This window comes from Pezoporus occidentalis, unplaced genomic scaffold (assembly GCF_034315485.1).
Source record: "Pezoporus occidentalis ecotype Australia unplaced genomic scaffold, CSIRO_AGI_Poc_V1 ctg4, whole genome shotgun sequence".
NCBI classification, from domain to species: Eukaryota; Metazoa; Chordata; class Aves; order Psittaciformes; family Psittacidae; genus Pezoporus; species Pezoporus occidentalis.
The window spans coordinates 25,501,843-25,527,346 of NW_026915724.1; the positions used below are offsets into that span (position 1 = coordinate 25,501,843).

The 25,504-nt window shown below is 35.8% G+C and overlaps 1 protein-coding gene across 3 annotated transcripts in view; it reads right to left on the reverse strand.

Annotated features, from left to right (window-relative positions):
* Positions 1-25,504, reverse strand: part of CDH19 (cadherin 19) — a 116,380-nt gene that overhangs the window by 18,400 nt on the left and 72,476 nt on the right. For all 3 annotated transcript variants that reach the window (XM_062633069.1, XM_062633068.1, XM_062633070.1), the window contains exons 2-8: positions 18,182-18,409; positions 15,371-15,665; positions 8,645-8,764; positions 6,998-7,162; positions 6,033-6,217; positions 4,554-4,807; positions 893-1,029 (exon numbers count right to left, since the gene is read on the reverse strand). In XM_062633069.1, the coding sequence (XP_062489053.1) occupies positions 893-1,029; positions 4,554-4,807; positions 6,033-6,217; positions 6,998-7,162; positions 8,645-8,764; positions 15,371-15,665; positions 18,182-18,379 (1,354 nt within the window). In that variant the 5' untranslated portion in view covers positions 18,380-18,409. The remainder of the gene's footprint in view (positions 1-892; positions 1,030-4,553; positions 4,808-6,032; positions 6,218-6,997; positions 7,163-8,644; positions 8,765-15,370; positions 15,666-18,181; positions 18,410-25,504) is intronic.

Consider the following 25,504-nt stretch of genomic DNA (forward strand, 5'->3'; position numbering starts at 1 on the left):
ACAATAAAAGACTTCAATGAAAACAGCTATTGAACTTCCTATATTAAACTTCTATCTGTAATATTCTACATATAAATAGGGAATGCTCCTTTTTAGGAACAATTAGGAACAATTTATGAGTATGTGTTTAAAGTAGTCTTAGTAATAAAATTTAATTGAAATTTGGGATTAAAAACCATGATAAAACTATTTGGCAGAACCTGTCCGATTTATTGATTGGGCTCTAGTTTCATAAGTTTTCTCCCCTTCCTGAAGATGGATGTGATTAGTTTTTAAATAATATCCAAATAAACATGTTAAACTGCCTTATAAACCAGTAGTTGTTCATTTTCTAGATTGTTGTCTCAGAGTTAATGCAATCAGGTCACTAAAACTACAAAGAGCATCTATTTGCATTTGACTTTAAGAAAAACTTGACAGGTGAAATCTATATAAAGGATGCTTCACAGTTTTAATTGTCATTGAATAGAAGTCTAGCTGGTTTGGGCCTTACATTCACAATTATTTAGACCCACAGGTTTCTGATTGGTGTTAAATTAGATCCTAGCTAATTTCACACTAGTAAAAAATCTGGTGTGAAATTAACCAGGGTCTAATTTAGCATAAGATCTTGCACTGCAGAAGCAATTCATATGCCTCAGTATAACTTGAAAGCATTACAGTCTCAATCTTATTACAATTTCCTTTCTTTTTTTTTTTTTTAATAAGGTCACCTTTTATGAAAAGGGCTCAAATGCATCCAACTTTGATTTAACAAATTATTTTAATAATGCTCCTTAATGTACTATAATGAGAAAGAAGCATGTATTCTCCACTTAAAAGAAGGCATATTCAGGGGATAATTACAGTTCACAGTTTATAAACCACTGTGTTCCTTAAATTTCTTACTCACTTGTTTCTGTGGCTGTAACAGTTATATTGTGCCAAGAAGTTACCTCTCGGTCCAGAGGTTTAGTTGTAATGATTGTTCCATTGTGTTCATTGATGCTGAACAATCTTTTTAAATGCATGCCATGGACAATAGAGTACCTGCACCAAAAAAAGTAAAGAGATTCCCTAATACTGAAATGTTCCATCAGGAGCAAGGACATAGAAAGTTATTGTCAGCTGAGAAAAGAGAGCTGTGCATATATACATATAAATGTGTGCTGTAACAACTCAGATCATGAAAAACGTACACTTATAAACATTTAAAATTCACTGCTGCCAAGATCAAAGCTCTTCTTTTTATATAACTAAATATGTCTCAGATCTATATTAATGTGAACTGAATCTGAAATGCATTATTCATTTTTACTTCTAAGTCAAGCTCGCAGCAGGTGAATGACTTCGTTGAAAAGAAACAGCGAAAGTGTCACTTGTGAAATGAATAACACTAACAGCTAAGTGGAGGTATAATGGCAAACCTATTTTATCATTGCTGACATGCTCTGATGCCAAGGGAATGATAAAGACAGACAACTATCTGTAATGAGGTGACACCTAGACAGAGTACAAAATCGTAATACAAGAGATGATTTCAAATGAGTCCAGTGTTCCTGAATCTTCACTGAAAAGGCACTGGATGCTATGTCCGTATGTGGACATGCACATGCACACATGCATACATACATACCATTCAAATTGTTAAAGTCTAACCACTGGTCACAGGCCAGAGATGGACTGAAAAAGACACCAAAGACATTGGTTCAAATGGAAAGGGTATTTACTAGTATTTTTCATGCCATACAAAAAGAAGATCATATGTCACAGTTCCTAGTAGAGTCTATTTCATGGAAATAAAACCTGTTTGAAGAGTTGAAAAGTTTTTACCACTCCACTTTGCAATTCCCTCTCATATTGTACTTTTAGCTGTGCTTGACAAAGTCTTTCTTTCTCCTCTTGGCATTTAGGACTGCAACTCCAATTATATGCCAGAGGTTGGATGACTCTCTAACTTATTATTTATAGTTACATTTTGTCTGTTTTGAAAATCAATAGAAGGGTAAATCAAGGAATCAACACAAAAACAGTCAGTGAAAGTTCATATTTAACCCAAAGATTTGACATTTATAAACTTCTATTTTAGGGATTTACTTTTTTTTTTTTTTTTATGTGAGTATTCTTCATCATCTCTACCCAAAGCTTGTTTATGGTTTTCTCATATTCGGTTTTGTTTTGTTTTGTTGGTTTGTTTGTGTTTTCTTTTTTTTTTTTTTTAATTGCAAACTGATTCTTGATAGATGAGTTTCGAAAATCAGTGTTGGATATTTTTAGTTATATTTTATTATTGATATAGTTAGTTTTTGTTGCCTATATTTTTTTCACTTTGAGAACTGGAGTCCACAAGGCAACACAGCTGCTTTCTATATTATAAGCAACTGCTGTCATTTCTGATAGCAATGATTTAAAAATTAGATTCATATACATGCCATTTCAACCAATAAACATATCTTTATATTAGAAATGACATACTCTATTTTAAAGAAACTCGATGCAACATATGCATTGCTGTTTTGAGACTATGCAGGCATATTCACTTTGTAGCAAATTTCATCAAATATTTCAAGCTAAGAAGTCATAGATTGCACTATGGTTGCATGTTTCACAGGAGCTGTTTCAGTCATCTAAAGAAACCACAGAAAAAGCTCTTTTTTTTTTTAAAAAAAAGAAGTATATGTATATTTTTATTTATTCTCATTTAATCTATTGCCAGTTTACTTAGTAAATGAATGTAAAATCATAACAAATGACCTTTCATTGACTAAACCTCTGAAACCATACTTATAGATACATACATATATATATGCACACACATAGAATCATAACATCACAGAATCATAAAATGATTAGGGTTGTAAAGGCCTTTAAGACTGTCTAGTTCCAGCCCCTCTGCCATCAGCAGGGATGCCTTGCAGTAGACCATGTCGGCCAAGGCTCTGTTCAACATATATATGTATATATATATATATATATTTTTTTTTTTTATTAGGAATCTACACACCATAAATTATTTTGTGGCTCATCCATTTGTCCCTGTATCCTATCTTATCAAAATTGCGCACTACATAGTTACATCATGCAACTCAAGAATTTGTTGTAATTATAAACTCCATATTAAAGGTTAATGACCTGCTTTCTCCCTCAAGAGACAGCAAAATTATTTTGCAAAATAAAAAACCCTGGGGGCCTCTTCCAGGCCACTGTCTAAAATATTGTTCTGTCTCAAACTGATTGCAATAATGTACAAAGTTCATTTATATAGATTTCTGGCTAAGGGTCAGGATTTAACCTATTGTACTGGTTTTGGATGGGATAGAGTTAATTTTCTTCATAGTAGCTTGGATAAGGCTGTGTTTTTCATTTGTGACAAAACCAGTATTGATAACACAGGAATGTTTTGATTATTGCTGAGCATTTCTTACACAGTGCCAATGTATTTTCTGTTTCTCATGCCACCCCACCAGCGAGCAGGCTAGGTGTGCACAAGAAGCTGGGAGGGGACACAACTGGGACAGCAGACCCCAACTGAACAAAAGGATATCCCTTACTAATGACATCGTGCTCAGCAAAAAAACTGGGAGGGGCTGGGTATTGGCCACCTGATGGTAAGCAGTTGTTTGGGACTTTTTTCCATCACTTGTTTTCCTTGAGGTCTTGTAGCTATTCTTTTCCCTTTTGCTGTTATCGTTGTTTCTTGTTGTTGCTGTTATTATTATTATTATTAAGCTGTCTTTATCTCAACCTATAAGTTTTCACACTCCTACCCTTATGATTGTCTCCTGTATCCCAGTGTGGGGAGTGAACATGCAGCTGTGCTGTCCTTAGAAGCCTACTGGGGTTAAACCGTGACACCTAGAATAACCTAGACTATCACAATGAAAGCATAGAATCATAGAATCAGAGAATGGTTAGGGTTGGAAAGGACCTTTAGATCATCTAGTTCCAACCCCCCTGCCATGGGCAGGGACACCTCACTCTAAACCATGTCACCCAAGGCCTTGTCCAACCTGGTCTTGAACACTGCCAGGGACGGAGCATTCACGACCTCCCTGGGCAAACTATTCCAGTGCCTCACCACCCTAACAGGAAAGAATTTCCTCCTTATATCCAATCTAAACTTCCCCTATTAAGTTTTAACCCATTACCCCTTGTCCTGTCACTACAGTCTCTAATGAAGAGTCCCTCCCCAGCATCCCTATAGGCCCCCTTCAGATACTGGAAGGCTGCTATGAGGTCTCGATGCAGCCTTTTCTTCTCCAGGCTGAACAGCCCAAACTATCTTAGCTTATCTTCATACAGGAGGTGCTCCAGTCCCTGGATAATCCTTGTGGCCCTTCTCTGGACTTGTTCCAACAGTTCCATGTCCTTTTTATGTTGAGGACACCAGAACTATGCACAATACTCCAGGTGAGTTCTCACAAGAGCAGAGTAGAGGGGCAGGATCACCTCCTTCAACCTGCTGGTCATGTTCCTTTTGGTGCAGCCTATGAACCAAGGTCAGGAACAGAACTAGCCTTTGAAAATCACAACTGCATTTATGTTTGAGGCCTGTTCATATTTAAGTTGGGTACCTGATTGGGGAATCATCATCATCTGGATCTCTAGCAGTTACAACTCCCACCAGTGAACCACTCGCAGACCCTTCAGCAATCTCCATCACATAATTCTCCATGGTGAAAACTGGAGGTTCATCAGCATCTTCCACATTAATTTTGACAATAGTTTTGTCTTCAAAAGGTCCTTCTTTCAGAAAACAGTCATCAATGTACCTGTTTACAACTTTTGCTCCAATATTGTATCTCCTCTTACTTTCATAATCCACTCTCTGTTAAGAAAGAAAGAGAGAAATAGAACTGGGTTTTTGTTTCATATTTGAATTAAATACTGTTCAGGAAGTGGTGTGATATTAAAAACAAAAAACTGCTACCCTTCTTTTGCAAATTTTACAAAAGGAGTTACTACTACGATATTTTTGTTCGGTTAAAACCACTTTAAAATTAAACTGTATTATGCCTTTTTTTTTTTTTTGCTTTCATATGTAGGCTGGCTTTAATGTTACAGTTAAGCAACACTAAAAGAAGTCTTTCTGTAGAATGACACCCCTAAGAAAAACAACTTCTATTAATGCTTGGTTCACTAAGGTTAAAACTGGTGTAGGTGTAAGTTTAGTGAACACTGTTATTTATTTTCACATAAACAATGGGTCAGTTAATCTGTAGGGGTTAAAATGATTATGTTAAAATTTAGCCTTAAAAAGAAATAAAACCCAAAAAACAATGAGTGTTTCATAAACACATTATTATTAATAAACACATTACTATTTTATATAGTAATTAATTTTTGTAATTAAAAAAAAAAACAAACAACCAAACAAAAAAACAACGAAATAAATACCTTCCTGTGTTGTAATAAATCCAAATAAAGAACAAAACAAAACCCCAATCTATCAAATTTATAGCACTCGGTTCTTTGGGGTCCTGGATCTCACTAGACTATCAATCTCTATCATCATTTCAGATGATGACCCAGAAATCTTCCCATTTGATTCCAAAATAAGTCACACAGTATCAAAGCCTCTTAAATACCTTCATTAATAAACTGTTGTTTTGTTTTTTTTTTGAGCCAAGTGTCCTTTCAAAGCTATGTCATAACAAAACCACCACTGATTATAATACTGTAATACATTCCAGTTTCAGTTAAGTTTAACAAAAGGTGTTTGAAGTGGGGAAATATTGTGCACAACTTATTTATAAAGATTTTACAGATGGTGCACAGAAGTACATTTTCTCACAATGGGAATATACTGATGCACAGATAGGAATAACATTAAGGTACTTTGTCACTATTGTATTCAGCAGTAATGAGTCAAAAAAAGTAAACAGAAAGAAAAACATTTTTCTTTTTATTCCCCCAATATCCTAACCAAATCACAAAGGCTGAAGAAACATACAGTAGAATGCAAAAAAATAAACCTGTTTTAAACATCCAGATTGTTTGAGGAGGGTCATTCCACTCTTCAGGGATTTTTTAGAAGGTTTCTGAGATCTTACCTTTTTCAATAAGATGATTCCTTCTTGAGTCTTATTGTTAGTAATGATGTCAAAAACATCTGAAATATCTCCTTCAATGGAATAGCTCATGGCTGCATTCTCCCCTATGTCACTGTCTTCTGCGAAGACTTTGCCTACAGTAGTGCCCACAGGAGCCTCTTCAGAGACACTCATATAATAGAGTCCTAAAGAAATAAATACCACCACAGTTTAGTGAACTGCCATGATTAATATGTGCTGTAGCTATGATGGCCTAAGGATCTCAGAAATTTGGGTAAAGCCAAGACATATTTCACAATGAGAATGGTGAAACATTGGAACAAGTCACCCACAGAGGTGGTAGATGCTCCATCGCTCGAAACACTAAAAGTTGGTCTGGACAAAGCTCTGAGCAACCTGGTGTGGTTGAAAATGTTCCTGTTCACTGAACATGGCTTGGAATACATGACCTTTAAGGATCATTTCCAACCCAAGGGTTGGAAAGCTGTGATTCTACTCTGATTTTATGAACCAACAGGATGAAAGAAGAGGGGAGGGCTGCATTTCCCTACTGCATTTCACTAGTTCTTCCTGATAGCACAGCTAGCAGAGAAGGTCAGCTAATTTGCCAAGAATTTTACAGTATCTGTTGGAAAAGAATGAAAAAAAGGAGAAAAAGAAAGAAGGTGAGGTAAAATAGTACTAAATATCCTGTAGCCAGATTTTAGGCTTATATAAAGTAAATTGTATGGAAAGCAGTTTAGTAAGTCATTTATCTCCAAAGCCTACTGATAAAAACAGCAGGCCTGAGGTCTTTTGTAATGATAGGTTTCCTTTTCTTTTTTGAGCTTTGTATGGAATTCTTTCTATTTTTATTTAAATCTATATGCTGAAGTCAAAGCACAGACCTTCCAATGAACTTAGCAGAGTTATAGTACGTCTAAATTTCCTCAAGACTTCAACTATTTCAAGTAGCCTATACTCACGCTGTTGAAATTTAGGTGGATTGTCATTGATGTCAGAGAGGTTGATGGTAACAGTGGCTGTTGCTGAAAATGACCCTGCTTGCCCAACCATATCTTTAGCTTGGATGATGACCAAATATTGATCTTTTGTTTCTCTATCCATTTGTGAAGCCATTCTGATGACCCCTAAAATCAGAAAGTATAATATAACAACAAATAATAGTCCCATATTTTTCCCAGTATCCGACCATATATTATGGGTATAAAATGCATCATTTGATGCAGTTATTAATTGACATGCACAGTACACTGTCCTAATATTGAGAAGGAACTTCTTCTCAGTGAGGGTGACGGAACACTGGAACAGGCTGCCCAGGGAGGTTGTGGAGTCTCCTTCCCTGGAGACATTCAAAGCCCGCCTGGACACATTCCTGTGTAACGTTATCAGGTGTTCCTGCTCTGGCAGGGGGATTGGACTAGATGATCTTTTGAGGTCCCTTCCAATCTCCAGCATACTGTGATACTATGATACTGTAATTAGTATTCATGGTAACATCTATGGTGTATGACAGATACATTCTGCATACTTTGAGACATAGGAAGTAAAACATAACATATATCTCCTCCATCATACATAACCATCTTTCTTCACCAGTGTAATGGTTTAAGCCCAACTGGCAAATCAGAGCCAAGCAACTGCTTGCTCATTCCCCCCCACCTTCCTTCCCTCACTCCCGGAGGGATGGGAGGAGAATCAGAAGAATGTAACTCCCATGGGTTGGATAAGAGCAGTCCAGTAACTAAAGTGTAACACAAATCACTACTGCTACCACCAATAATGATAATGATAAGAGAAATGATAAGGGGAGAGAATACAACCACACACCACCTACCAACCTATACCCACCCTGACCCGAGCAGTTGTCTAGCCCTTCTGGGTAACTGCCCCCAGTTTATATAGTGGGCATGATGTGCTGTGGTATAGAATGCCTCTTTGGCTAGTTTGGGTCAGGTGTCCTGTCTCTGCTTCCTCCCGGCTTCTCCTCCTCCCTGGCAGAGCATTAGACTCAGAAAGTCCTTGGTCAGAGTAAACATTATTTAAGAGCAACAAAAACCATGGGTGTTATCAGTGTTGTTCCCAGGCCGAAAGTCAAAACCACAGCACTGCAGCAGCTACTAAGAAGGAGAAAAATGACTGCTACTGCTTAACCCAGGACAACCAGAAATCAGGATTTTTGGAGGGATGTCACATATTTGTGGTTTCTTTAGCAGGAAAGATAGGAATTGTCCTGGGTTCAGCAGGAAGGGGGAGAGTGAGCTAGCGGGTGAGTGGTTCTGGGTTGCCGGCTGGGCTTAAACCACAACAGAATGTCACATAATGACTCATAAAGCTGTTAATCCAGAATTTTTCATAGGTCCATTTGCTGGATGAGGTACTCAGAGTCCAGCTCATTTCCTTAGCAAGATAATTTTCTAAATAAATTGTTACTTCTTCAGACAGAGAGAATTTCAGAGAAAGAATTGATTTGTTTCTAAATATGCGACCTATGCAAAGATGCATAAATGTAAGGTAGTATCAGTTGATGTTTGTGTTGAAATGAAGACATTTTTGCATCCATTTTATGTTATTTTAGTAATGTTTTCAAGTTGAAAGATCATTTTTAGTACCTGTTTTTGGCTCCACAGAGAAATAAGGCTGTCCCTGAATGAGACTGTAAAGTAGACGGGCACTATTCCCATAAGAAGGATCATCAGCGTCTGTAGCTGTTACCTGTATAACTGAAGTACCTTAAGGAAAAATAAAATAGATTGTGCTTGTTGTCTTCTTGTATAAATTACAAAATATAAGACTTTTCTTTTTTTTAAAAAAAAAGCTTTTAACATACCAGTTATATTACCAAGCAGTCCTGAAAATTTACAGGAGCAAATGGCATGCTCTAAAATTCATCATTAAAAAGGGAAAATAGTTCCTCAGCAACTATTCTTGTTGCATTCAAATTTTCAATGAAAATATAAATAAATAGCATATGACTTTTCAGCACTGTATGTTGCTTAAAATCCTACATATCTTCTGATATGTGAATGGAGTACAGAAAATTGTTTCTCTTGCCCTTGTATATTCTTCAAAGTATCTTATGGAAATTTCCCATGGGAATAAGAAAACACAGACACTTTATCACCAGTAAGCCTACTGAAGAAATTAATTGTTAGCAAGCAAAGCAGCCAAGACGTGTAACAGGGCTCTGGTAATATTTTTTTTTGCTTGAGTCTTTAATGAGCCTGTCCCATTGCAAGAGAGACAGCAGAATCCGTAGTGCAAAACTGCAGCAGAATCAATCTGCAGAACTTGATTCCATCTCTGGCTGGAAGCTGGTTATGTCCTAAATACAAGACTGACAGCAATCTCATGGCAGCATCAATGCCATGAGATTAGAAACATTCACAGTAACATCATTTTGAAAGGTAATCGTTATTTTTGTCTTTTTTCCTCATCTAGGTTCTGCATACGGATACAAATATCACTTCTTGTAAATAATGGCAGGTAGTCAAGCTACTTTCTAAAACTTTCTGGCATATATTCATATGGTTGCAATTGCTTACTAGTATAGCTGGAGGAGAAAAAAAGAAGAAACTATGATGTGCGAAGAGTTAGACCAGAAACACAAACTCAAGGTTGATACTTATGTCCAGTAAAACAAATATATCATTTCTGAATTTTCCAGCAGTTCCATACTTTTATTTTTAAATAGAAATTAAGAAGGCTTTCTCATATAAGGGTATGTTGAATGAAATATTTTGATTATTTAAAAAAAAATCCGTTGCATTTTCTCTCAGTTTATTCAGCAGCACTTGAAGTGATTCCATAATGCATGTTATCTTCTCTCAGTATAGAGGTAGATGGAAATGTTATCAATTGCCACTGTCTTTTGGAGTTATATGTCCTTCAAAACATACCTACGATACCAAACTTATGACATATAGGCATGCATCAAATATGTGTGCAGATGTGTGTATATATATATATATATATATGTGTGTGTATATATATATATATATATATATATATATATACTGCTTCCTCTGGAGAAATGTTAAATTTAAAATGACAGATTAATATTTAACCAGGGTACATATATGATTCAGAAATAACAGTATTTTTAATAAGACTGAACGGTAAAGGAAATCTTCAACTACAAAACCATTAATTTTGTGTCAGCTACAGTCTATGGAAACTGTTCTAATACAGGAAATTCATCCTGTAAGACAATTGAATATTACTTGAATGCAGTCACTTTGAAAGAAAAAAAAAATGGAGTGCTAGTAAGGAAGGGAGTAATGAATAATAGAAGAAGTACAGTCTGGTATATATGACTTTTTATACTAAATAAACCCAAGCACCCAGAACTGCATTTAGAAATTGACCTGTTTACAGCACCATATTTAATAAATCAGGAACAAAATCCAACATATGTAGGACTGCAATGTTATTACAGCTTTTGTACATCTCACTCATTTAAAGGTAGATACATTTTCTGCATGATTTCTAACCATTAGTACAAAATGTTGAATCTAAACCAGCTTTTGCTCCTTCTCTAAGCCTCACCCTACATTTCTGCTTGCCTCTTGACTCTTCCAGAGTATAGCAGGAGGCAGAAGCATGGAATTTGCCTGCTTAGGCTCAGTGAGGTGCAGCTGTTGGATATAATGAAAAGGTAAGCAGGGAAGGGGCACCTGGGAAAGAGGGAGATGACCTGAAGGAAAAGCAATAGCAGATGTCCTATGCTCTCAGGAGGAAGACTATTTCTAAACTGAAGAGGCCATAGACCATATAAAGAGAAGGCATAGTTTTCCCACACATTTTTTTATGACAAAGATTTCATGATCACTCTATGAGACTCTACATTACATATAGACATATAAACTATGTATAGACTAAGCAGAAGAAAAAGGTTATCCTGCATTTGAATATGCTTTTCTTTTTTAATTTTTCACTGCCATGAAGCCTGTTTTTCTTTGTACAGTTAGCCTGCAGAAAAAAAAAAAAGTAAACCATTTACTGGATGAAATCATATTTACCTATGCATTTCTATTTTAGTGGTAGAAATTACAATGCGAATGTTACGTAGTCAGAAACTCCAAAAAGCCATTTTTTGTAACTCCATGATTGGACAAGAATAATTGATCAGATACAAACAATATCTTTAAAACAACCAATTAACACAGAATCATCCCACAAACAAATAAACAAAAAAACCCAAATAACCCCCAAAATCCAACTCTTGTCATTGCAGGCATGACATGATATAATTGACAATTGAACTATGATACAGTTTCACAACATGTATGTGAAAATGGACATCATGGCAGGGGCAAATTAACTGTGTAGGCTTTCAAACATGTGGTTTTGAATATGGGAGTCTGTGTGATGCTGATGTAAAGTTTAGCCCCAAATATGTGGTTTTCTTTATAAGTAATGTCTTGAACTGGATAGCAAACATGCTTACACATTTATTGATTTTTAGTATCTTGATTTAAGGCAAACTACATTTTGCTGGTTGCTGTATAAGATTTTTCTTTGTATTTCTGAAGCCTTCATTTTACCCTTCTTAGCAAAACATATTAGTGCCAAATATATACTGCAACCCATTGAGTAGACTACAGGGCCCTCATATGGCAAACTGTTATTAATTTTTCTAACTGGAACTTAAAATCTATAAAAACATTAAATACCCATGCATCATTGCATGTGAGTCTTAACTGTTTTGTCAGACATACTGCATTAATACAAGTTTAACAGGTATATCGAAGATACTTAATGTATAATTGTACCAAATGGCTTAGGGAAAAGCACAGGCCTGTGTTATCAGAAGAGTCCGTTTGCTGGCACGCTTTTCATTTACTGTGCCACTTGCATATAAAATCTTAAAATTTAGTACTGAACCTAAAAGAGAGACAAGGAAGAAGTAAAATGTATTCTAATCTTTTGGCCTATTTGTGTATTTATATTGACATTTCTGCTTAACTTTAGGCAAATTTCTCTGCATAGATTTTCTGGTTTTTTTTGTGGTTCTCTGAGACAAGTGGCCAGCTGCAAATAATTCTATCTTAGCTTCAGACAAAGTGTTCACTAACAGTGAACTGCTTTCCCAAGTATTGGTCACACTTCCTGAGCATGTTTTCTGTGAGGAAATTGCTAGGAGATTCCAGATCTAGCATCAGTGTGTTGAACTGCTAGAGAGCTCTGAAAAAGACTAAAGTGCAAATCTATTGAACTGTATAATTTAAACTAATTCCAGTCTACATCCCCCATTACGCAAGAGGATATTCTATTTTACTGGGAGAAAACCACTGATATTGATACCATCATGGTACCAATATTGCAAATTTTCATTGGTTACTGTTTCTATATACTGTGAGCTTAAAAATTTCCATGTAAAGATTAATGCTTTAGGATGCACACTGGAATATGTTTCACCTCAGTCCCTATCCCCTGAAAAGCAGAGTAAGTTAGCACAGAGAAGTCCTCATGGTACCTGGTTCAGCCGTTACATGCACTGGAGCTGACCATTATTAAGGTATAAACTGTTATACACCACTCTACTTACATTCTATATGCCAGATATACACAGTAGTACACCAGTAGTGTAGTAGCATTACATGGAAAAGTAGGTAAAAGACCGATCTCTGAAATAGCTATATTATTAGTGCTGGAGAGGTAAAACTTAGGAGAGGCAGTGTAGAAAATATATCAAGATCCATAGCACTGACTTAGATTCACGTACCATACACTGGATGATTGCAAATCTTAGTGTTTACTATTTCAGGTAGTCTGTGTCTGAGAGAGGAGGCACACGGGGATCTTATGTTATTTTTCACCTATATTGACCAATGTAATGTGGTGTTACTTCAGATTTTTTTAATTATTTTTTTCAATATGCTCATCATTAAGATAGGAGCTCATCATTAAGACAGAAAGGTAATATAGAAAGAATACTTAAGTCAATTTTTTGTATACTTTTATGGACGGTTACAGAAACTGTGAGTTTAAATGAAGTTATGTTAAATTATCAGCTATTTTAAAACCACTTTTATAAGAGCAAGTGCTTCATAAAAAACATTTTGCAACAAAGGGAAAAAAAAAAACGACAGAAAAAGAGCATTGTCAAAGTCTTAAATTTGTGTGATACCAGATACAAATACACACATAATTCTAGACAATGAACTATGCCCATTATTATTGCGATCACTTTTGAAATAAACCCCAAAGGACAAAAGCCTTTGATAAGGCACCTATTATCTTATCTGCACGCCTGCATGAATGACCAAGATGGAAAGGCTAGAGGTACCCTCTGAAGAACCATCTGATTATGTCAAGAAAAAGTAATTTGACAAAAACCTCAGTGTAAAAGTCTGTAGAAAAAATAAGTCTGCATGGGAGAAAATGGCATGAAAAAATGGCAATCATACACCCAAAAATTATTTTCCTGGTAGAAGGCTGTATAAGCAGGATGTCTAAGGAATAAATTGATTAAGTGGATATCTTTTGTAGCTGGTAGTGAATTTCCTGGCAGAAATTAGGATACTAACCCCACTTTTGATTAAACCCCAAGCATGAATATCCTTTTCCTGCAACTCCTGTCCATTCTGGCAAAAGACAGTTTACAGCTCCCTGTGAAAGATTGACTGAATCTGTTCTAAAAGTTGAATGGGTAATGCTGAATGAAAAATAGTTTTTATTACATTTAATGATCACTGATGTTATTACGTTAATGACCTCATTAATTCATAGCTCTTTAAGTAGCACAATATTTGAATTTTTTTCAATATTATTTGTAAAAGAAATAACCCAAAGAAAGAGAGACATAAATTTAAAACATTACTGGAATAGTTTCTCTAAGGCTTAAAGAATCCTTTGATTTTTTACAATATTTTTTCAAGTTTATCTTAATAACAGATACATTTCTTTGATTAAAAAAAATTATTTGATGATAGCAGTATCTCTGGCATACCTTTTTATGTCAGCTGCATTCATACTTCTTTTTTTAAAGATTTATCTGTATGTCATAGACATTATATGACAGGCATATCTGTATGCTATAGACATTTGACAGGCTGAGAAAGTTGGGGTTGTTCAGACTGGAGAAAAGAATGCTGCATGCAGACCTCATAGCAGCCTTCCAGTACCTGAAGGGGGCCTATAAGGGTGCTGGGTTGGGACTCTTCATTAGGGACTGTAGTGATAGGACAAGGGGTAATGGTTTCAAACTTAATCAGGGGAAGTTTAGGTCGGATATAAGGAAGAAGTTCTTTACTGTGAGGGTGGTGAGGCACTGGAATGGGTTGCCCAAAGAAGTGGTAAATTCTCTGTCTCTGGCAGCGTTCAAGGCCAGGTTGGACAGAGCCTTGGGTGACATGGTCTAGTGTGAGGTGTCCCTGCCCATGGCATGGAGGTTGGAACTAGATGATCTTAAGGCCCTTTCCAACCCTAACTATTCTATGATTATGTATGCATATGAGTATGTACACATATATGTGTATATATATTTTTTTTCAGATGTTAATTTGCTTCATATTTATTGTATTGAGTTTCCACATACATGACAGATCATTGTACATATCAGTTTGATCATGCGGAGGTGGGAAAGAAGTGTTGGGATTAAGTTATTCCTCTTGACAAGAAAAATTATAATTCATGTCCTTAGGAAATCAGAAGTGAAGCTGACTGATGGGAAAGAGGCTTGACAGTTTAAATAGGTAAGCATCACATATGGTGTAAGGATGGTCATGACATCAGCCCCATATCAGCTTCATACCATTCGTGTTCTGAACACATTACTTATAAGAAAGGAACTATCTCTCTCTTTGGGTGGGGGGAAAACAGAAAATTGTGAGTGCCTGTCATGTGATTGTGATTCTTTTGCAATTACAGTACAATATCATTTATACTACACAGGGTAGTTTCCAGCCCTAACTATTCTATGATTCTATGAAATAGGTCAGTCCCATGTCTCCTCTAGAGGATCAACTGGCTATAGTACTCTACCTATTTCAAATTGCAATATTATAGTTTTAAATGTGTACCCATTTCAAGACTAAATTACTGATGAGAAAGACATCTATCTATTGTCAATCCAAGCATGTATCCAAGCAGATTTTTTAAAAGGACTTGAATATATGTGGATATCTAAATATTTGAAAGCCAGGATATTAAACAGAGGTGTGTACAACCTTCAGTTTAAACATATGCCTTTTAAAATTTCCAACCTTATAAAATAGTGTGCTTTCTTCTTACTGAAAGGCAGTCTATAAAATACGTTATTAAATGTTTATATCAATATAGCTATCTCGAAAAAAAGTCAGCAATTAAAGAGTTTGGTTCACACCATCCAGTACCTTCAGGTGACATCTCTGGAACAGTAGCCATGTAAGGTCCACCCAAGAACTGTGGTTCATGATCATTGACATCTCGAACCTTGATAATAAATTCTGAATCAGGTTCAACAGGAAGCTGAGTGCTCGTGTTAATTGCTTGTGCTCTTAGAGCGTAGAAGGGTTTCTTTTCTCTATCCAGCTTTTGTGTCACGTAAATTTTGCCGTTATCTTCATCAATGATAAAAATGCTTCCAGCTCCCTCCCCAGTCAAAGTGTATTTTATTTTGCCATCCTGCTTCTCTAAATTTGATTGCACCTGCAAATACAAACCAGAAAAGTTTAGCCACATTTTGGGAGGTGCAAAGTTTTGGAATTTGCATTGTAAGGGTTTTTTTTATTTTGTTCTACAATGAGTGCTGTCACTACTGAGCTAATTTAAAAGAGGGTACTGTGACATTTTCTTCCAGTCAGGGCTCAGTTTTAAAGTTTTTCTATAATAAACATATAATTCTCTGGTAAACCTGAAAAAAAAGTTGCTTCAGCCACTTTGAATTGAAGGGAATGAATGTAAGTGCCTACTTTACTTTGTTTTTTCTTTAGGTCTCATAAACTTCTGCTGAAAAAGATAAGGTGATTAAGCATTATCTAAATTTTTTATTATTACAAATGACAAGGTACTTTGTGAGTTTTGTATATATTTTTTGTACTCAGCAATACTAAGTGTAAATATGAAAGGCAGCTCTATTTCTGTTGAAATATTAAAGAGATGAAATGCTATTGTGGTATAAGCCTATATTATTTATTTTGAAATAAAATGATAGGCATTTTCCATTTCCCGCCAGGAATATCTGCATCCTCTGTTGTCTTGCTAAAATGAACTTTATGATGATGATTCCTCTGATGAAGTTGAGCCCTGGAAATCACTGTGGTCCAGCTTCATTTGTTCATGACAACAAACCAGTTCTGTTCATATTAACAATATGCAACTGCTTTTTAAATACCAATAACTTAATTTCTCAAGATTTAGAACTATTTAAAATATGAACAACTTAAAGTGAAATGTTTTGAAATTAAATACTTGTGCAAAATATGGGGCAGGTCTGGCCCTTTGTGAGCGGTCTGGCTAAATTCATTTTAACACCACGCAAATTGAGTATCTGGCTAGGGGGCACCACAGATTTTTTTTGATCCATAATCTTGGTTTCCTTTTCATGAACCCCAGGGCATGGGAAAGGTGGTGTATATCTAGATCTTTAACCAGAGATGGGGTTCAGATGTGATCACAGAGTGCACCAAACCTTTAGAGAAGTGTGCATCGCACTGCCTTTTTAGACATAACCTGTGTTGAACCGCTTCATGTAGCATCATTTACCCCAAATATATTTTCATGCCCCTGATCATGTTAAATGAGAGGTCTTTTACAAATGATATTTGTTAAGAAAGCATAGTTAAGATCCTCAGCTTACCTGTTTTATTAACCTGGACAGAAAAGAATTCATGGTCTTTTTGTTGTAGATGAGAAGTGGGAATAGTGACTTAAAAATAGATTGTCTACCTTTTTATTTTCTTTGATGTTGTCTCCTTCAGGGCCTTATTTATTAAAAATTTGTGTGTTAATTATAAATTATAATTTCATTTACCAAAAGAAAATCATAATCTCAATAAAAAGGCACAAATACATATGTCTGATTGGACAGTGCTTAGACTGAAATAAATTAACTATACTCTTCAATAAAAAATCCCTATAATTTACTTGTGAGAAATATAAAGGAGAGATTATGAATTTTTTCTAAAGCTTTGTGAAAATATAGGACAGTTATGAAATTTCTTTATAAGAAACTGTTTTCAAGCTATGGAAAAGTAATAATTATTAAAAAAATCAGTATGTCTACACTTCCTTTTAGTAAGTGAGACATCACACTTCTATAGTAGTTACTTCCAAGGAGCAGGGAAAGAGTAATTAATGAATTTTGAACACTTCACCCTTTGGGCCCAATTTAATCTTAGTGCTAGTTAATTGGCAGTTAAGCTTATTTAGGTTCATTCATCTAGAAATTGCCTTAAAGAAAAGGAAACTAGATCTCAAGATTACAATTATTTCTAGCATAGAAAAAAAGTATTTAATAATAATAATTATCAGCAGAGAGAGAAGAAAGTGGTAGATAAAGCCTATCTTAAGACAATTAAGGCAATTATCTTAAAGCACATTTTTAAAGGAGAGTGAAAAATAATTGCTCCTTGTGCTAAATTTACATTTATCTAATGAACCACGCCACTTCCTGTAGTTTCTCAGTGGTAAAAGGATTTAGTATTAATCTGCTTCATTAAAAATTAATGAGGCGCAAATCAGCTGCTACTTTAATGTAATATAAAATCATGCTAAATACTGTTTGTAAATTACACTATGCTCAGTATGACTGCTTTGATGCCCTGCTAAAAATAGCACAAGGAAATTGCCAGATGTTGATAAATCCTTAACTTTCATTCAGAAAACAGAAAAGAATTTTTTATCTTGATACCTTCATCTGCTGTATATGGAGACAGCTTTAGTAACAGAGTGAATGTGGAGTTTTCTTGACAGCAGACGTAGGTGAAGGAAGGTCCTTGGTACTGCCACAACCTCAAGCTCTTGGAGGTTTCTGACCCTAAGTTAGGTCACAGTAAAGGAGAGATGTGCTAACCAATTACAGCTCCCAAAGCTTCAATTTTTGCTTTTCTTTTTGATATTGACAGGTTCCTGGAGACGCTTGGTCTTCCAAGTCAAGGTAGCAAGCTGCTAATCAGCACGTTAAATCTAACCTTGTACCGTCCTTGAATCATTGCTTATCATACCTGTCCAACATACACAGGCACCACTGAAGTCTGTTCCTCAGTTGCGAAAAGTGGCTCCCACACCCAGCCACGTTTCACTCTTCGAACTGCTGTGAAAGACTGATATGTGTTTTGAGCCAAGCAGTTCTGCATGCTTGGAGAGCAAGGCCAAAGTTGAACCAGCATCAGTGTGAGAGATAGATATTCAGAGAAATTCATGCTGAACTCTTTTTTTCAATCAATCTTCATCTGTGGAAGAGGGAAAAAAAAGAAAATAAATCTTGATAAAGCATGACTTCTCTCTTTCCACTTTTACATATTGACTCTGTGCAAATGTAAGAGATGACTTGCAGTGTGAAAAACCTCTTCCTCTCCCTAAAAGGAAAGAGCCGAAACAAAGTCTGCTTCTGATTAAAATAGAGATTCTCTTAGAGACTCTGGCATGAAAGTCAAGTGCTTCAACTGTCTGTTATGAATATCCCACACAGGGATATGCAAAAAAGGAAAATCATTCTTCAATTAATTTATCTTCCAAATTAAGAGGGGTAATTGTATTGTGTAGCCCAAGAATAATTTGATTGAAATAATTGTATGTTTCTGCTTAGACAGGGCTCATTTTGAGCTGCAGTAACAATACTGCCTGAAGGGTGAACATCTAGCCTTAGTGGCCCTTATGACTGACAGCTGAAACAGAGCAGTGCAGATAATTTTTTAACCTCTTCTTTCCTTCTTTCCCAACTCAGAAAATGCCTTCAAAAATGCCAAAAAGGCTGTAGGGTACCATGAGAAGCAGCAAAAATTTGCAACTTTCTCCTCCTGATCAACAGAAATTTCCATCACCTATGACATCCTTGTTTTCAATTAAACAGGCAAAGGGTAAACGCATCTTGAAAGCTGTAGGTTTCTGAAGCTAGTTTCTTTCAGAAAAATGAAGGCTTTGCACAAACTATACGCTATTATTGACTTTTAAGAGATTTTTGTTATAATAAATGAAATTCTGAATTTTAAATCAAGTGCAGTTCTCAGGTAAGAACAGCCATCTTCTGAGGTAAAAAGGAAAATTATGAAAATCATTACCACACACAGTTCTTAAACCTTACCTGGCAATGATATTAGCCATTCTCTTCAAGGCTTTAGCCTTTTCCTATGCTAGAGAAGCCTGGCTTATGAATTTATCACATGCCAATCTGTCTGTATAGCATACTGCAAAAATATTTGGCTGCATTTACTTTGGGCCTGAAAAATCCATAAACCTTTTACATGTACAGGATAAAGTATAAATATATGCATTTTAAGATCATTACTTAAATAATAGTGTTTGTTGTGGTTTGACTGCCGTAGCTGAACCTAGAATAATGTTATGAACATCAATCCTTATTCAAAGGGAAACTTCAAAATTGTTTAAAATGACAGGCCATATAGGCAACAGTTTCTTTCCTTCCGTCAATTTTACATGATGTTGAACATTATTCTGTTAAAACGTAATCTGCATATGTATATTTACGAAGAAAAAGAGAAAAGAGTTCTAACTGTAAGGCACATAGAATTGTAGGTATGAAAGTGCATGTTCCAATTTCTTAACATTTTCTAGTTTTCAACTGTAAAGCTGTATCTGTGCAAGATGAGACTTGAATTGAGTGAATATGACTTGGGTACTCTCTTGTTTCGATTTTCTGTGGAAAATTGCTAATTTTCCTAAAGCTGCAAGACAAGGCCAGCTAAGCTCAACTTGGCTCTCAAATAAAGCTTGAGTGAGGTTTAAAAGGCCTAAAGGCTTTGGAGAGTCTCCCTGTACAACAGGTGCGTGTAACACTCTGCAGTAATTTACATAGAAACTAATCTTGAAAATCAACATTCATTTTCTTGCAGTACATACCAAAGGACAGACAACTCAAACATCAAAAACTGTATAGTCAAAGACACCTTTCTGAGGAATTGTAAAGAAATTTGTTTCAATCAGTACTTAAATGAGGAGACAGGCATTCACTCTGGGTGATAACAAATGCTTCTGGCTACCATTAGCTGGTGTTTTGCCCACTTGCTCTCACACTGCCCACTTTGATCAATAAACTTCCAGGCTTGCCAGCCAGTATTTCATGCAGAGTGAATGCCAAACAGACACTCATTATCAAGCTCATCTCACAGACACTGTGTATACCTATCAACACAGTGAGCGTACAAATACGGCTACGCTGGTCTACCACTGGACACCTTTTAGCAATGCACTCAGCAAAGACCAGCTGAGCATAATTAATATTTCAGTCTGTTTCAGTGCTTTCTCTTTACTAATTTATGTTAATAGCCTATGTTGCATGGATTCGAGACTTGCATCTCAGACAAATTGAGGGGAGGGGGGAATAAACATGCTTAGATTTTTACATGTTGCACACTGTTATGTGTATAAAAAGACTGAAACTTGAAATACAGGTTATTGTAAAGAAACATAAAGCTATGCACTGGAATTGACAGTTATGTGTTTCTGGTTTTCTCTTCTTTATCAGACATATTCAACTTGCCTTTATTTTCAGGACTTTTTAAAGCATATTTGCTTTCAATATCTTCCTACTTATTTGGTGTTAAGACACTACCTCCTGCTTCTAGCCAGCACATGTTACCATTCTTTATGGAACCAATTGCTTTCTTGTGAAACAATCACCTTATTTCTGTTCCACAAACTGCAACTCATTATCAGAATTAACTCTCACAAAACATCCAGAAACTAATTTCTTATTCCCTCCTCTGTATTTAGTCTTGCCTTAAAATATCTAAATTTAAGTGTTACCTAAAGGGAAACAAAGTGTTCACAGTGTTTAAAGCGACTCTGTGATGAGACTGCTGCCTATCACAGTGACTAGTATTGTCTTGTTATTCCCTTGTACACTTGTCATTTCCTGTCCATTAGCTATCTCTTGTTTTAAACATTCATCAGTTGTCTCTTGTTTTACCCGCGATTTCTAAGATCTTTGTAAATGAAATGACCTTGTACTCTGCATTATAATACACAGCAGAAGGAGGATTAATAAAAGCACAGAGCTTTTAGGTGCTATAGTAACACGTATGCACAAACAGATAAATTTTTCATAGAATAATTTCTCATTGAAAAAAAAAAAGACAAATGCATTTTCAAAGATGAGCAAATGAACTACCAGTAATAATTTGCTAGGGTAACAAGAGAAATGGGGACCACTGTTCTGCTCCTGTCCTATTATTCAGGAAGTACATCTCCAATCTCTCTCACTTGCATTGGATTGCATTAATAAAGACTGATACATAGAACAGAGTAATAAGAATATCAATTGTACTTATAATAAGCAGGCCACATCTTTTAAAACAGTGTCTTCATTTTATACCCAATGTAAATCACAAGTTTCCTATAGACTAGGTGCAGATTTACCCTCTGGTTTGCTCTAGAACCATCATTAAATGGAAACCTGTTGCCATTTGAAACTGGATATTAGTTTTAGGCAGGCTGGTAGTCTGACTTTGTTCTGAATTACCTCTGTTTTGATGATAATAATTTATTTAAATTATGACTGTGTCATTGCATCACAAAATAATACCTGTTACTCCTTAACACTGCAAGAATAACGATAGAAAGAATAAGAGGCTTAAAAAATAGAATCTTTGGGATATAATGAAGTTATATATTTCCTGGAGGAGAGGGGAGGGAGAAGACTAAGGGCAGACAAAACACCCTTCTTATTAAAAATTATAAACAACAGATTACAGTGAAGGTGAAGATAAATTCTGTTCCAGTTCTGTTACCTGAAGAATAAGGAAAAACAACAGCTTAGTTTTGTAACAAAACCCCCATGATCTAAGTAAAGCCTTTAATTACAAGGCAACAAAACCCTGGAGCATGGTGACAAGGGATGTGGTAGATACTCCTTAACTAGACACCATTAAGACCATCTAGCATATGTGTTTGATCCAACTTTGCAGCAGGGATTTGAAACAGTCACTCTAGCGAAAAACAAATCTCTCTGTCCTTGGAAGTATTGATGAGAGTCAAAAATGTCAGACTGAAAGACATTCCTTTTGAGGAACTTGGTGTTGTCATTTCTTGTTTTAATATCATAAAGCAAGCAACAACAAAGTGAGAAAATTCATGTAAGCCAATCTAATTAATACGGAGCTTCTGAAACCTATTTCTTATCTCAAGAAGCCTAACTTGATGCTGTTTCAGTTACAAGCTCTGTTTTGTGCATTGGTGTTATTAAGACTATAGTTAAATTTGTCTTCCTTGTATGTCACTAATTTTCATTTGATAGAATAAAGAAGAAAGGCTATTTGTAACTAATGTCTACAAATTACTGCATTAGACAAAGCTTAGATGGGTAGAAACCTTCACAATTTCAACAATATATCTGTTTGTACAATGTTTATTTTATATGGCAGATTACTAATAAACCTACTGTATTATACTGCTGTTGCTCTTTTTTCTCTTTTCAGAAAAGACTGTACCTGGACTGATTTTCATTGACAAATTTAGGTTTCACACAATATGGTAGACATCTAGGCTTTAACACTTCTAGAAGTGCCAAAGAATTATTCATGTACGTATCAACTAGTTTAATAAATACATAATGGGTTTTGACTTTTTTTTTTAATAATCTGTGTAGAAGAATGATAAAGTCTTCCAGAGTACGTGAAGTAGTGGACACAATCCTGTTCTTGTTGCTTTTTACCATTGCTGAATTTTGCATAGAGGAAGAGCATATTTTTTTTCAGACTTGGTGTGTTAGAAACCCTTTGTTACTATTTTCAGTGATTTTTTTACTTATATTTGGTCTTTTGCAATAACTGCCAGAATATTTTTTTGTGTGTAAGTTTTCCATTCTTAATGTTTTTTGAGTATTTTATTTGGAGACACCACAAAAAAGGCATACTAAACCTCTAAGGAATATGTATGGCATATTTAGTTCCAACTCTGCTGGATTTGATCTCTGGTTCCATTGATAACTGGCATCACAGACCGGTACAGAAGAAGTCACTACTATGATGGCAATGTTTAACTGAGTTGATTAAAAGAAACAGTAGGAAGAAAAGACAAAGTTTCGAGAATTTATTTTGCTATTCAAACTTCATTTTTTACTGAATATCACAGTTGTCATGCATACATACATACACATACATATTGAGTGATTGAGTGATTGAGTGATTGTAATTTGTGAATGGGTAAATTTGATGTCAGTCCTGCTGTAGCTCAGCTCACCTTTTATGTGCCTCTCAGCTTACGTTTATCTGCCTGATTTATTTACAATTAGTTTGGTGTTTAATATTGCTTTAGTTTTAGTCATTATTTCTATTGAATCTATTTTAATTTAGGATTTTGTTTTTACTTTGTTGTCTTTCACACACTTTATTTTTAATAAATTTGGACTGCTATATCTAATAACTATGCTGAATTTAATTATACTGTGACTATCAGAATTAACATCTACAATGTAATAACTTCAGTCAATTAATTAGAGCTATATTAACAATGGTTTTGCTAGTCTGTTGCACAAATAGCTATTATAAGGGTCTTACTTAACCTTGAGAAGTATCTTCTTAACACGTCTTGTTGTGACATTTGATCAAATTATACTGACCAGTAGTACATATTAGCACAGTACAGCTGCACGTCTGTACTCATCACCCAGCACTTCACTCGCATGAAGAGCAATTACTTGGATGTTATGAATGTGTGTCCTGGGTTCAGCAGTCATTTTTTCTCCTTCTTGGTAACTGGTGCAGCACTGCGTTTTTTACTTTTGGCCTGGGAACAACGCTGATAACACCAATGTTTTTAGTTACTGCTCAAATGTTTGGTCTGGCCAAGGACTTTCTGAGCCTCATGCTCTGCCAGGGAGGAGGGGAAGCCAGGAGGAAGCAGAGACAGGACACCTGACCCAAACTGACCAAAGAGGTATTCCATACCACAGCACGTCATGCCCAGGATGTAACGGAGAGTTACCTGGAAGGGCTAGGACTGTGGGGTTGGAGGAGATATCAGTCGGTGCTGGCGGGGCCGGGTTATCAGTTGGTGGGTGGTGACATGTTGTATTCTCTTCCCTTGTTATTTCCTTTATCATTATTATTATTGGTGGTAGCAGCAGTGGTTTGTGTTATACCTTAGTTACTAAACTGTTCTTATCTCAACCTGTGGGAGTTGCATTCTTTTGATTCTCCTCCCCATCCTTCCAGGAGCAGGGGGAGGGCAAAAAGGGGGGGGGGGGGTGGAGTGAGAGAGCGACTGCGTGATTTATAGCTGACTTTGTTTAAACCACGACAATGTGATATAAATTTCACTTCATTCTAATTGGTACATTATTTTCTTCATTTTGTAAATATGCTATTGTGCCATTAGGGAAGGCCTCAAACTGTTACAATGAATTTTCAGAGTAATTATCTGTCAGTTATACATGGACAAAAATAGCTTTAGAGAAATTAATTTGAGAGCTGATCAGTGCTTTTAAGTCAGGATTTTAATCAGTGTAGACCTGACTGACTAGAAATCCTGTCATTCCTATGGTTTTATGAGGGTTTGGTGATCATATTTCCAGGTAGCATATTAATACATATTATCTGACTCCAGTATTTTACTAGAATATCTGTGGCACTGTAGAAAAAACCCAGGTGCCATTTCAGATGAAGAAAAAAGCCTAGTCTTCAAAGAATGAAAAGCAGTAGCCAGAAGTTCGTCCATACTAGGTACTAGAGTATCAAAGTGCAATATGTATTTCTTCAAATCTTATATTTTCCATTAAAAACCTATGGGAACTGAAGAGAAAGGCAAGACATTTGTTTTAAATGAGAAGAAAGGGAACAAAGTGAACAATGAGGTTTCTTGCCTACAAACCAAAGGACAAAGTGTAGGGGATAGGTGACATATTCTGTTTTACAACCTCACACCACGGTATCTTTGGTGGTTCTTATTCTGTTAGTGGAGTTATATTAATCCCAAAAAGACATGAGTAAACCAGCATAAAGTTAACCTTTTTCTGAGTAAAAGCCAGTGACAATTGGTGCTACTCCTTACTGTTTGAACTTTGTTGTATAAACCTGGCTGTGCAATACCTATTTCCTAATGGATGTGAGCATACGAGATGTGATAGCCAGTTTCTTGCTTTTTTCAACCCTATTCTATCAGTATTTTTAAAACTGAGCAACTTGTTTCCTGATCTGTGGTTTGCTGCAGGTGTATATATCTGGGCCCAACTCAGTATTTCTGGGTCTGGTTTAACATTCCTGTGCTTAACTTCCCTTGGGTGAATGCAGCCACTGCTGTGGCTCTGTGGACAAAGATTCTTATGATTTTGGAAATCATTATTTCACTTTATGCTATACAAAGAGCTGCAA